This window comes from Humulus lupulus, chromosome 7 (assembly GCF_963169125.1).
Source record: "Humulus lupulus chromosome 7, drHumLupu1.1, whole genome shotgun sequence".
In the NCBI taxonomy this organism is placed as follows: domain Eukaryota; kingdom Viridiplantae; phylum Streptophyta; class Magnoliopsida; order Rosales; family Cannabaceae; genus Humulus; species Humulus lupulus.
In genome coordinates, this window is record NC_084799.1 from 208,089,046 (window position 1) to 208,102,554 (window position 13,509).

At 34.3% G+C, this 13,509-nt stretch overlaps 1 protein-coding gene across 8 annotated transcripts; it reads right to left on the minus strand.

Moving 5' to 3' along the window:
• Nucleotides 1-595: 595 nt before the first annotated feature.
• On the minus strand, nt 596-8,404 carry LOC133789315 (putative pentatricopeptide repeat-containing protein At2g01510). 8 transcript variants are annotated; one of them, XM_062227126.1, is made up of 9 exons: nt 8,190-8,404; nt 7,057-7,114; nt 6,922-6,961; nt 6,746-6,830; nt 3,265-5,850; nt 2,943-2,990; nt 2,661-2,834; nt 2,450-2,538; nt 596-1,472 (listed from the first exon to the last, which is right to left on the minus strand). In XM_062227126.1, the coding sequence occupies exon 5, from the start codon at nt 5,753-5,755 to the stop codon at nt 3,290-3,292; it is 2,466 nt and encodes an 821-aa protein (XP_062083110.1). In that variant the 5' UTR covers nt 5,756-5,850; nt 6,746-6,830; nt 6,922-6,961; nt 7,057-7,114; nt 8,190-8,404; the 3' UTR covers nt 596-1,472; nt 2,450-2,538; nt 2,661-2,834; nt 2,943-2,990; nt 3,265-3,289. The 8 variants fall into 8 exon arrangements, with proteins under 8 accessions (XP_062083110.1, XP_062083115.1, XP_062083111.1 ...); XM_062227131.1 differs by having other exon boundaries at nt 2,943-5,836; XM_062227127.1 differs by having other exon boundaries at nt 596-1,460; nt 2,943-5,850.
• Between the last annotated feature and the right edge of the window lie 5,105 nt (nt 8,405-13,509).

Genomic DNA, 13,509 nt, shown 5'->3' on the forward strand with positions numbered 1-13,509 from the left:
TAGTACTCGTGATTTCAGTTCATTGAACAATATATATATACTAGATATAATAAAATAGAAATAAACAATAAGTTTCTTTCTCATCGTTTCAGTTCATTGAACAATGCAGATTAAGTTTCTTTCTCAGTGGAAAGTGGACCCAAAATACAATGGAAAATTCATATAAGTTTTATGATCCATAAGAAAAAAGTGGACGTGTAATGGGTACTCACAAGAGAAGGTGTTGATGATGGTTTCCGAGTCAATCTGTGTAGAGAACAATCGAAGCAAATTACAGTCACAATCATAATAACTTTTCCTATTTTTGGCTTTGATATACCACTCACTATCTACGTAGTGCTCATCACAGAGATCATGTACAAATAGCTTATTGTCAATGATGTTAAAGCTCTCGACAATGGAGATAGGTGTGACGAATTTGTCTAGATTTTTTTTAGTGAAAAATTAGGGTTCATAAAGCTCTCGACAATGTAATAAGTTACATATAAGTCTTACTAAACTCGACACATTAAGAGCATTATTAAGCTTTTGCTTGATAGGTAATAAAATGAGTTGTTATAACATAGACTTCAACATTAAAAAATAGATTATAGAATTGAAAAATATATAATTTTCTTTATTAAACACAGTACCCTTAGAACGGTACTTTTAACTTTTAATCAAATAATGAAATTAACGACATTTCCCATAATTATTCCACAAACACTATTGATCATATCATCACTTTATGCACACAACACCGTGACCACCCATTAAACTACCACACTCCATACCAACAAACTCCTCAAAACCACCTTTTCCTTTCCCAAACTTCCCATCAAACTTCGCCGCTGCACAATCCGCCACGAAAAGGCTTGAAGCGACTCGCTTGCCGCCGAGCACTGGTATGGCCACTCCCATCTTCACTCGGCTCACGTAGTTCTTCCAGTAAGTCTGGCCCAGAACTTCATTCACTTCCCCACTCAATGCATAGAATTTGAAGCTCACGTCAAGATGGGCAAAGCACTCCTCATTGATCCCATACCGGTGAATCCGCGACTCATTCTCGGTGATCGGCACCACCGTGGCTTTGATCTTGAAATTCCCTTCCACTTCGATCTCAACCGAATTCAAGTCCTGGATTCTTGACACAACCACCGAAGACTCCCGACACTACTAAGTGGCTCCCACGCCGGTATGGAGGAGGAGGGGGCTCGCCTTCGAAGGCGAGGGAGAGGCGGTCCACGGCGCCACTCCATGTTGGGGTCTTCTTGGCGCCAATGAAGAGCTTGTGGTTGTCGAAGAGAATTTCGAGGGATTGGACTCAGGTGAAGTCTCCGATTATGTTAGGGTTTCGTTTTCCGATGAAGTGGGCGTTGATGTAGAGGTTGGAGTCTGAGACCAAGCAGAAGTCGTGGTCTTTCTTGCCGTGAAAGTAAAAGGTGAGTCTATGCCAATGAAGCGTGGAACTTGTGTTGGAACTGTTAAACATACTGATTAAGCAGCTATTTAACCCTCTATCTATTTCATATTTATTTTCTTAAAAAATATTTTAAATTAGAAAAATGAATTAAAAATACATTTTAAATTAATACAAATTTAAAAAATACATATTTTGATAACAAAAATATCTAAATTACATAGTGATACATATTTGGTGAGTCAACACTTAACAGCTCCAACAGACGAGGTATTGAAAAAAGTAATGTTTTAACAACTTTAGGTATTTTTGTCGAAAGAAAAAAGATTTGATATTTATCTTTAACATATATTGAACATTGAATATTTTTGCCGTAAAAATAAAAAATTAGGTATTTAACTGTAACAAGTGTAAAACATTGAGTATTTATGCTGCAAATATCCATTTATTTTATTTTATGAACCAACCATGTAAATTTGTTCTTGATGTGTTTGATGAATGTATATAATATATTTATATATACTATACAGTTTCCATAAAATGGTATTCTAGTATCATAAAAGGATCTATACTCAACCATGTTATGTTCTACATGAGAAATATAATAAAATAGAAATAAATAATAAAGTTTTCGAATAATACAAATATATCTATTCCACACTTGTTAAGAAGGAATAGAACCTGGCTTTAAGGGCCTGCTAAGCCCCAAAAATTAAAATGAAAATTGAATACCAAACAAAATAAAATGCAATCATCATAGCTTCCTTTTCTGCATATGTAATATACATGTTCCTAAAACCAAAAGCTAGCAAGGACTATGTGATTTATATACATTTTATATAGATAATCAAGTCAAGTTTGAGACTTGATTTGTTTCTTCTTCTAGGCCTTTTCAAGACATGGTTGAGAATGTATAGCATCAAAGAACACATAAAATGAAGACTTCAATGGTAAGCATGCAAGTTACTTCCAAAGTTAGACAAAACTTCATGCTTTATTCATATACCAGCCTTTGAAAAGGATCAAGTTAATATTGAATAGAAAACTTACCAGATTTTACAAGAGTTGTCTCTCTCAAGTCTCAAACCGCCAAATATAAACAAGTCTCAAGTCCTTGGTCCTTCTCTTCTAAAACTTGGCTACAATAATGAAGAGGATCAAAGCACATTTATTTCAGTAAAATCCCACAAGTTCATTCAATTTCATGCGAGTAAAAACAACGATCAAGGGAAAGAGAGGTATTAAGATTAAATGACCTCACCGTGTTCTTGTATTGAAGCCAAAACCAACATTACTAACAAATTAAAGGCTTTTACAACATTGGCTCGGAAGAATAAATGAACAGATTATTCCAATGCTTTTCCACAACCAGTTTAGCAATTGCCTTAATTTGTTTCTGAATTGGGGTGGGAGACAAAAATCCAGCAGAGTAAATCTGAGACAAATTACATGGATTTATAGAAAGATCAGCTACAAAAGTTGTTTGCATGTGTGGCACAGGGTAGCAATAAGTATAAATGAAAATCCCAATGATATGACTCACAGAAACAACTTGAGCCAACATGCTCCTCCTCCAGTGCAGATATGGCATCTGCTATAAGTGAGAACTGATAAGTGCAGATGTAATAAACCATAATAATGATATGAGAAAGGACCTGAATTTATAGTAGCCTTTTTCTCTTCCTTTTCCCTTAATTTGATTCAAAGATTTATCTGCTAAACGCATTGTTCCTTTAAAATAATTCACTGTTCTGCTTTTTAAATTGATAATAAGCACGTTAAATTATTGTTTCGGTATGAAGATAGAAGTTTTCAAATTATACAGGAGCACTCTCTAATATGTAATGCAAATTTGATCCACTGACCTCTCTGAGCAAGTGAAAAAATAAATCACCAATAGTCTCCACAAGAACAAAACCCATCTCTAAAATGATGAAACCTGCTCGAATCTCTGACTGTAATCTCTCTCTGGACAATCTTAGAGATGAACTTAATTGCAGTATGGCAGTCTGTGCATGCTCTTAAATTCTTCATCACCACAATGGGCGTTCCTTCTGGCGTACTAATCAGCGCATAAGCAATCGCTAACCGTTCGCTATGATACTTTAGGGACTCTACCTTGATTTCCTCTTCCTCGTTGTGTAGAGCGCAGCTTGTGTCAGGTTTATATCCTTCCTTTTCCATCAGAATTGCCATTGAATCAAGCTTTCTTTTAATCTCACCCATTTGTGGGTGGCTCTTATCATTTGCTGTGAATACATGAACTTTATGTTTAATCTCAACCCAGCTGTGTGCTGTTATCTTTCTGACCCCTCTCTCCCTCATGGCTTTTTTCATTTTCCCAACACTGTCCCACTCGCCTGCAGCTGCATAAATATTTGACATGGTCACGTAAGGAGCAGCATCTCTTAGTTCTTCCATGTTGAAAAGCTGGTTTGCTGCTTTAGCCGCCAATTCTTGATTCTTATGAATTCGACATGCATTTAGAATTGACGACCAGATGATCTCATCAGGCTCAAAAGGCATTTGAGCCATCAACTTCTCTGCTTCATCAAACAGTCCACTTCGACACAACACATCAATCATCGATGCATAGTGTTCTCTCTTTGGAACAAGTTCATACAAGTGAGTCATGGAGTTAAAATACTTCAATCCTTCTTCTACAAGCCCACAGTGGCTGCAGGCACTTAGAACGCTAAGGAAGCTAACTGAATCTGGTACAAAACCTGACTGGACCATCTGTTCAAAGGATCTGAAAGTGCCCTCACCATCCCCATTTTGTGCATAAGCTGATATTAAAGCATTCCAAGAGACTGGATTCCTCGTGGGCATCTCATGAAATGTTTGAAGTGCATCCTTCATGGATCCACATTTTGCATACATATCTAAGAGGGCACTTCCAGAGAACACATTGGACATGAAGCCTGATCTTATTAAAAACGAGTGTAATTGTCTTCCAAGAGAGAGAGATGCTAAATTTGCACAGGCTCGTAAGGCACTAGCAAAAGTGGCCTGGTCAGCACTAACATTTGCTCTTTGCATGTCATTAAACAATTCTAGGCCTTCTACATGCAGGCCATTCTGAACGTAAGCTGAGATCATGGCAGTCCATGGGATTTTACTTCTATGGCTCAAATTAGAAAAGATTGCTTTGGCCTCCTTAAACTTGTTAATTTTGGCATACATGTCAACCAAGGCATTCGCAACCAAAATTTCAGAAACTGCTGTTGTCACAATGGTATGGGAATGGAGTTGCCGACCCATTTCCAAGTTTGAAGTAATTGCTGCTATGCTTAACATGGTTGCGAATGGAAATTGCCTTTTATCAAATTTGGTAGATTGCAGCACTTGGAATAGATCAAGAGACTCCCTGAACTGCCCATTCCATGCATACCCAGTGATCATTATGTTATATGAAACACCATCCAATTCTGGCATTTCATCGAAAAGTCTCCTCGCTTCAATTGGATAGTCATGTTTGGAATAAAACTCAAGCAATGCATTGCCCACAAAGACGTTCCAAACAAAATTAGTCTTCACCACAAACCCGTGAACTTGTTGCTCAAATTTTAAGTCATCCAAACCAATACCAGCACTTAACACAGCTGCAAAAGTGAAATCTGAAGGCTTGTAACCAAAATTTTGCATTTCCAGAAAGAGTTTAATTGCTTCTTCATTAAGGCCATCCTTTGAGTAACCTGTTATTAATGCATTGAACGTCACAGAATCTCTGACAAGCATTTCCTTGAACACTCTATAAGCCAAATCAAGACAATGTGTTTTGCAATACAAGTCGATCAATGTATTGCTAACCATGAGGACCGAATTGAATCCAAGTTTGATAATATGGGCATGAACTTGAGCTACCTCACTGGCTATTTCCAGATCAGTGCATCCTGATAAGAGTGTTGCAAAAGTCACATAATCTGGTTGTGTTCCCCTCCTGTGCATCTCAGCAAAAAGCTTAAAGGCCTCTGAAAATTCATTACGTTGCGAGTATCCACCAATTAGTATTGTCCATGTTACGGTCGTCCGTTGAAGCATGCTATCAAACAACTGTCTAGCAGTAGAAATGTTTCCTTGTTTTACGTAACTGGAAAGCATAAGATTAGTGGTGATAGTATTCTTTTGAGGCATTTGATCAAACAGGCCATGTGCATGAGATAAATCACCCCTGCGAACAGCATCCATAACCTTGAAGTTTGAGCGACATATGTCAGGATCAAATCCGGTTTTGATAATACGGGCATCAGTGAAGTTGTCAGCATTGAAGGATGTTCTAAAAGAAGACTGGACTTTGAAGGTTCCAAGAGTAGCGAGTTTTTGAATTGCATTTGTTCTGTGTGGACTGATCATATCAAACTCAAAAAATTTCTTCGTAGAACACTAATCAAGAGTCATGCTTAAGGCAACATGGCTAGTAGAATGTAGAGACATCTGTTGACAATGTACTGCAGAATCAATAACAGCAAGATTAACAACAAAAGTAAGAAATATTAAAATTAGTCATACTTAGAAAACACACAACAAATTAATGGGAAATGTGAATTTTTTTTTTGATTAATCAATGATCAATCAACCATACACAATGCTGTAAAAGCAATAGTACCAGAAACAGATAAATAAAACGAAGGCATATTTGTTGAGGCATATAATCAAACACCTAGCAAGCATGAAATTTTCTCACACTAAGATTATCGTTTCCTAACTAAATTCTAATGAAATTCAGAGATAGTGTTTGTCAAATACTAAAAAAGTTAAAAGAAAAACAAAACAATCAAAGAGAATTAATCCAAACTGAACAGAATTTTCTTTATCAAATTATTTATCTCAAGAAGAAAAGACAGCTAATAACAAAGCCAAAAATATAAAGCTATTTCATCACACCTAGATAATAGTAGTCTAAGAAAAAACAATGTGAAGATCATACAAAGTTTGAATTAAACTTTTATAATAAGCTAAACTAAAGTGCCAAGAAGCCTGAAAATGTTGAATGAGTTACTCATCAGTAAATTTTAAGCATTCATAAGAAATCGGTGTTGCCATTTAAGGCGTTCCCTTCACATTTAGACTAAAACAAGAAAACTAATACGCCATTAGGTACTAGAAAAAAAAAATAAAGATTTGATACAACAAATGGCATGAAAATACACATATATGTTTATATAAATACATAAAAAAAAAACCGCTTTCCAGTAAATATTGTAGAAGCCTAGCTTTTGTTTTCCCCTTGCCTGGCCTCTTTTTTTCCAAATTCAATGGACAATACTTTGCTGGTTGGTATACACTACTGAGGCATTTCATCAAACATAGCAAGTGCAATGTCAAATCAGCTTAATTTATTACCTAATGGAAGATTGGGAGGTACCCAACAATCATACATTCAGAGAAGAGACATCTGACTCCCATTGCAGTAAAACTTCAGGTAGTGCTGATAGTTAAATTTGAAAATTGCATTAAATTATTTGGAGAAAAAACTAGAACAAGAAAACTTTTTTTTATACATATATATTTATACACACCTCTTCCACTATAAGCTTTAGTTTTGCAACAAGAATATTCCTAACAAAAGAAACAGTTTGATTGCTTACATAGATGACCATTGATTGTTTTGACAAACATAAATATCGAAAGAAGAATAAGTCTTCTTAACATACCGTCCATGATTGCTTTTCAGGTAAACTTCACGATTAAGTACGGTGTATCAATTGAAACCTGAAAATTATTACAGGAGAAACAAAAAAAATGATGATATACATACATATACAGAAATATATATTTATCATTTTTCAGTAAGCATTTATTTTTTGTTTTGTCTTTTCCACACCAAATTTAGTAGCACTACAACATTTTGCTGGTTTATATTAGGAAAACAGAGATCGAATGGGAAAATCAGTGGTCTTAATATCTCACGATAGACTATACAAGAGGAGGCCTTATATAGGAAAAGAAGAGAGTAAAGTTTACATAAGGGAAAGACTAACAGAACTGTACAACCTAACAACAGACTTATTAATTCTAATAGTTTACATACAGTTCAAAGAGGCATTTCATCAAACAAATTGAGGACAATGTAAAAAGCCGCTTAAAAAGGAATTTCGGTAGCTACTATTTTGGTGAGGCCTAACGTCGAGTATGTCATTAACATGGCTAATCAAACATGTCAAGTTAAGCTCATGATTCTGCAACTTCATATACATGTATGTTGAGGCATTTCATCAAACATATTAGGACACTTTCTAAACCAACTTAATTTTGCATTTCCATGTTCACTAACATTTCATTGAAGCAATTCATACATACATATACATATACATATACATTTATATGTATATACTAGATTAGATTGGAGGAGATTGAAAATTGAATTAAAAAGAATACCTAAAAGTAAACAAGGGAAAGGTGAGTAATAATAATAGATATTTGAAAAAATCCCATAAGACAAAAAGTAAGCTTGCCTGCCTGAATGGAGAAGGGAGCTTCAAGTCTTTGACAGTTTTTTGGTAAGAGAAGGTTGTAACACGATGTTTGGTAACCAATGCTATGGGAACTGAAAGTAAAAAAAATTATAAACTTTTTTCAATAAATTCAGCAACAAAGCACCCAAACAAGACACATATTGTTATCAGAGAACAAGCAGCACTACACAGCAACATATAGAAGAATAACACAAAGTCCCGAGCTGAATTCACAACAGTAGTCCATTGAGGCATTTTCACAAACACATGGTTTGCATCACAAATTAAAGAAGAACCCAATAAATACACTAGGATACACCCAATAAAGATACCTTGGGTGATGGCAACGAACACAAGAGGAGAGAGAGATCCAGAGCTAAGTGGACTGGGTCCGGTGAGTTAGAGCAGTCGCGCCGGTGCCGGCGCCGTCGAGGTTGGAGTAGTCACGCCACTGGGGAGACGAAGATGGTCTTGTCTTGTGAGGTCAGAACTGTCTTTCCATTCGGTTTATTCTTATTTAAAAAAAAAAAAAACTCTTTGATTTAAAATTTTATAAATAAAATTATGTATTTATTTTCTTGTTGTTGTTTATATATTTTTGGTTTACACCTTATTTTTGGAAAAAAATAATTTATCTCGGGTGTTTTTATGGTGGGGGTTAGAAAAAGACCCCAACGGTAGGAACGGTTTTCGACGTGATTTTTTTATGATCGTATATATTGTAACTATTTATATCATCATGTAAATTTTCAATAAATTCCGAATGATTTATAATGCCGAAATAACGTTCAAACATATTGTATTTCACATGCATAAAAAAATTAGTCACACGTACAACAAACTGTTTGAACTTTAAAAGGTGATTCATGCATCACATGGCCAAATGAGTAAGGCCATTAATGCTAATGGAAAATGCACATCTATAACAATATGCCAACACTACAAAGAAGTGACATACTGTTATTGGTGCAATCTAATATTGAGTCCTACATATTTGAATTTAATAAGTATTATGAGGTATCGCTAACTAATCATAGGATGACAACTAATCATAGGATGCCACCTCATGTGGTGGCATGAAAATACACATATATTTAAATTATTTTGATTTTAGACCCTAGTTTGGAATCTTTTTAATTTGTGATCTTGGGTATTATATATAGTTTTGTTGGTGATTTTATTATATTTCGGATTTTACTTTATTGGATGATGGATTTTAGTTTATGATTGATTTTATTATTTTTAAATATTATACTTCATTTCATTGACTATTTTTAGGATCCGATATTTATTAAAAAAAAATCACCAAAAATAAACAATCATGGGATTTATTGTTGTTTAAAAAATATATATTCCATTGACTATTTATTAAGAGATAGTGAATCAAATTGCATCATATATAGACTTCATTGACTATTTTTAGGATCATATTTATTTATTAAATAAATAAAAAAGGCTATTTATAGAGCTATAATTAGTAAAATCAATCCTTAAGTTTCTCACTTAGGATTTGACAGAACCAAAAATAGAAGAAAAAAAAAAGCATTGGATTTATTGTCAATTAAACACAATTTTTTGTCCAAAAGTAAAATAAATATGTAATCACATCCAATCTAATCCTTTTGGCCATTGTTTATCACTTTGTTACAATATTCATTCTCTATAAATTCACACCATTCTCCATTCTTATCCATTACAATATACACCATCAAACCTTGTGTTTTTTTTAATATTTATTTGGTTTAATAATTTGAGAATTTTCAGAAAAAAAATGGCGAAGCTTATGGCGTTTCTGACAATAGCCCTTCTTCTTAGCTTCGTGGCGGCCAGCTCTGCTGCTCGCCCCTACTTGGCTGAACTTTTCAAATCTCAACAAAAAGTAAGCCGGTTTTCGTTTATTTAATTATTTATTATACGATACAATATTATATTATATAAAATTTATATAATTAAATATCATTTTATATATTAAAATGTGAATGAATTTGATATATAGGAAAGTGAGGCAGAGAAGGAAGAGGTGATCTGTGAAGGAGTTGGAGAAGAGGAGTGCTTGACCAGAAGGACTTTGGCAGCTTCTTATCATACAGATTATATCTACACCGGGGAAACTAAGCATTAATAATATATTCAAATCTCATTCTATTATATTAATTGTATAACCATATTCATATATATATATATGAATATATATATTAACTATGTATATTTGGTGTAATATGCCATGCAATAATAAATAATCTTATGCAGACCAAACCATCAATCTATTCTATTTCTTTTTTCTTCAGAAAATTACCCATAAATAATTACTTATATATATTATATACTGTTTATCACCCATTAATCATGATTTCTAGAACTCTTATAAAAAATAGGAATGGATTCTATTCTCTCTTATCTTCTTTTTTTTTTTAATAAGAAGTAAAAATTTAAAAATAATAAATAAATAATTTCCCATTCTTTAATTTCTGCATAATATGCTCAAGTATCTTAGGGTCTGATTGATTCATGATTAGAAAACTGTATTTTCAAAAAGTGTGTTTCTAAAATAAAAATCTAGATTTATAATCTTAAAACATGTTTTGAAAATGTGATTGGTTCAGAATCCGTAAACTGTTTTTGAATTTTAAAAAGTTGAATATGTGATTGGTAGAGAATATGAAAATATAAAAAAGTGATAGATTTGTAGGACTTTAGGATATAATGATTTGGATTTGGAGAAAACGTGAAAATAACGTTTTCTATTTTCTAGCTTAAAGTTAGAATCAATATTTAGATTGAGAATTTGAAAACAAGCAACCATTCAAGTATTCATGTGGACCCTACAATCATAAAATTGAATTTGGATTTACTACCAATCAGACTCTTAAAAACTCGTTTAGGTATATTTAAGTTACCGAAAAGTAACTGCAATATAATCAAAACAAAAATAGGTATGATGGAGTAATATTTTCTTTATTGAAAAATGTTGGAATCATCCAACACAAGACTTATCACACAATGACAAGAATTATGCGGCTTCATCTTAAAAACCAATTGGTGATTAGTGAAATTACTCATGTTCTTATTAATAACTCAATATTTTTTACACTTACTACATGTGAGACACCATACTCCAATATTTCCCCTCAAGATGGTGACAATTTTTTGCTTACTAATCTTGAATCACTTGATCACAAGTTGTATTTTTTCAGCTCGCTTTTTTTTTTTTTTTTTATCCTAAGCATCTTTTTTGCACTATGCAGATCTCGTGTGACTTAGCTCAGTATTTGGATCTCAAGTGTCTTATTGCATTATGCAACTCTCAAGCATTTTTAAAGTTGGCTCATGCTTTGGATCGAATACCCGTTAGGAAATTGGCTCATGATATCGTGACAAGAATCATGGGGTTCTATCTTAAAAACCAATTGGTGATTAGTGGAGTTACCTGTGTTCTTATTAATGACTCAATATTTTTACACTTATTCCATGCGGGACACAATACTCAAATACACAAGAATCAAAGTTATAGAATCAAATACTCATCTATTTGCTTGCTATTACATATCATCTACACATAAAAGTAGATAATACAATTGCCTTAGTGTTATCATAAGCACTTCCCTTGAAATCAGATTTGGTGAAAAAATCATCAAATCTTTTGTACCAATGACGATGTGACTGTTTCAATCCATACAACGACCTCTTTAGCAAACAAACTTTGTCCTCGTTTCCCTTAACTTCAAAACCCTCTTGTTGCTTCATTAGGATCTCTTCATCTAGCTTCCCGTGTAAAAATGTCGTTTTGACATATCCATCTGTTCAAGCTCTAAGTCTTCAACAACCACTAAAGTTAGTAAAATTCTAATAGAAGTTTGCTTGACTACAAGTGAGAAAATCTCATTGTAATCAACTTCCTCTTTCTGTGTAAAACCTCTTCCTACTAATCTTGCATTATGTCTTGCATTTTCTATACTAGAAACCCCTTCTTTATACTTGTAGATCCACTTGCAGCCAACTACCCTTTTACCAGCAGACTTATCTACCAAAATCCAAGTCTTATTCCATTGTAGTATACCATTAATTTATGTTTATCAATTGACTTCATTGCTTCATCATAAGATCTTGGTTCATTATTATCACACTCAACAACATGTAATATGCATAAGGAACAATATCAATAAAGCCAAACCTCTCAGGAGCTTTAGTAGATCTTCTTTCTATGTCTCTTGTTAATTGATAACTCCGAATATCTGCATTTCGATCAACACCTCCTGCTGTGTCTTCATCTTCAAGATATCTTCTCCAGTTTATTCGATAGTATCTGATTTGTCATGTCCCCTACCTTCACTCTCAGTCTCCACCTCAAACTACAAGCTACCATTTTCTTCTTGCTATGAATTATTTGCAGATGTTTGAGACAAGTCTCTCTTATAGACCTTATCTTCTTCAAACACCACATCTCGACTTATGAAGTATTTATGGTGATTTCTAGGCTTTATGCTCCACATATTGTACCCTTTGACACCTTCTGGATAGCCAATAAAATACACTTTTTGGCTCTTGCTTCCAACTTTTCTTGCCATGTGTGAGCATAAACAACACACCCAAAAGTCTTCAAATGATTATATCTACCTGGATTGCTAGCCACATCTCAATTGGTGTCTTGAAATTAATTGTTGATGAAAAAAGCACCCTATAGTATTTTCTTTAACTTTATTTTCTTATAGTTTTTAATGTCTTTTAATTTAATTTATTTTTTGATATAAAAATATTTTTGGGAAATGGGTACTCTTGTGATGGTATGGTTAAGTTGTGCACCAATGATGTAACTTTCAATGTTATTGTTGACGCGGTTCTTCACCAACAGGTAATTAAGAAAATAAGAGGAAGGGATTAGTGCTTAACTATCAACCGAAATAGATGAATGATCTTTGTAAATGGACTGGTGACACAATTACGTTTTTTAGGTGGTTCAAAGGTTAAAATCCTTCTACTCCATCAGCCAATATTATTGCTATATGCCTGGTATTCTTTTACAGGGTATTTCTTTACACAATAGAATCCAACCCTTTGCAACTCCCAGGGTCTCCATATTTATAGGAGAGGGCACCTGGGAGTTGGTAAGAATGTCATCCCGTGACCTTCTTACCTATCATGTCACTTCTGTGACATTCATGATTAATTCCTAAAACCTAACACATGAAGTGTGGTCTAATCAATAGGTAAGGGGGATAATGGGCCGCACGACTCAACCCAGTCGTGGGCGTCTGAATACGCACGTTCATGCTGCGTGTCCGAGAAGTCAGGGATATATTAGACACGTGATGTCTGATATATGCACGTTTACCTTGCGTGGTTGACTTTACAAAAGGTCACAGCCTCCAACTCTAGCTCGTACCACGAGCTGGATGCTTCCCTTGACCTGTGGCCTTCAGAGTCCCGACTCAGTCCTTAAGTAATCTTGGTGAACCTTTGGATACCCCGAGCTAACGAGGTAGGACCTGACGACAACAACTCCGGTCATGGGGATCCACGTGGCTGATATAATTTAGGCCGTATCTCAGCTCGCTAATAGCCCGTAGAAAATTAGGGCGTACAGTTATCAATAAAGATGCTAATTCCGCTTATATTGTTGAGTCTGATTCTTTATTTTTATGACTTCTTAGACTA

Coding starts and splice junctions, on each gene's coding strand:
- LOC133789315 (XM_062227132.1), bottom strand. CDS start 5,755: ATGATCAGTCCACACAGAACAAATGCAATTCAAAAACTCGCTACTCTT.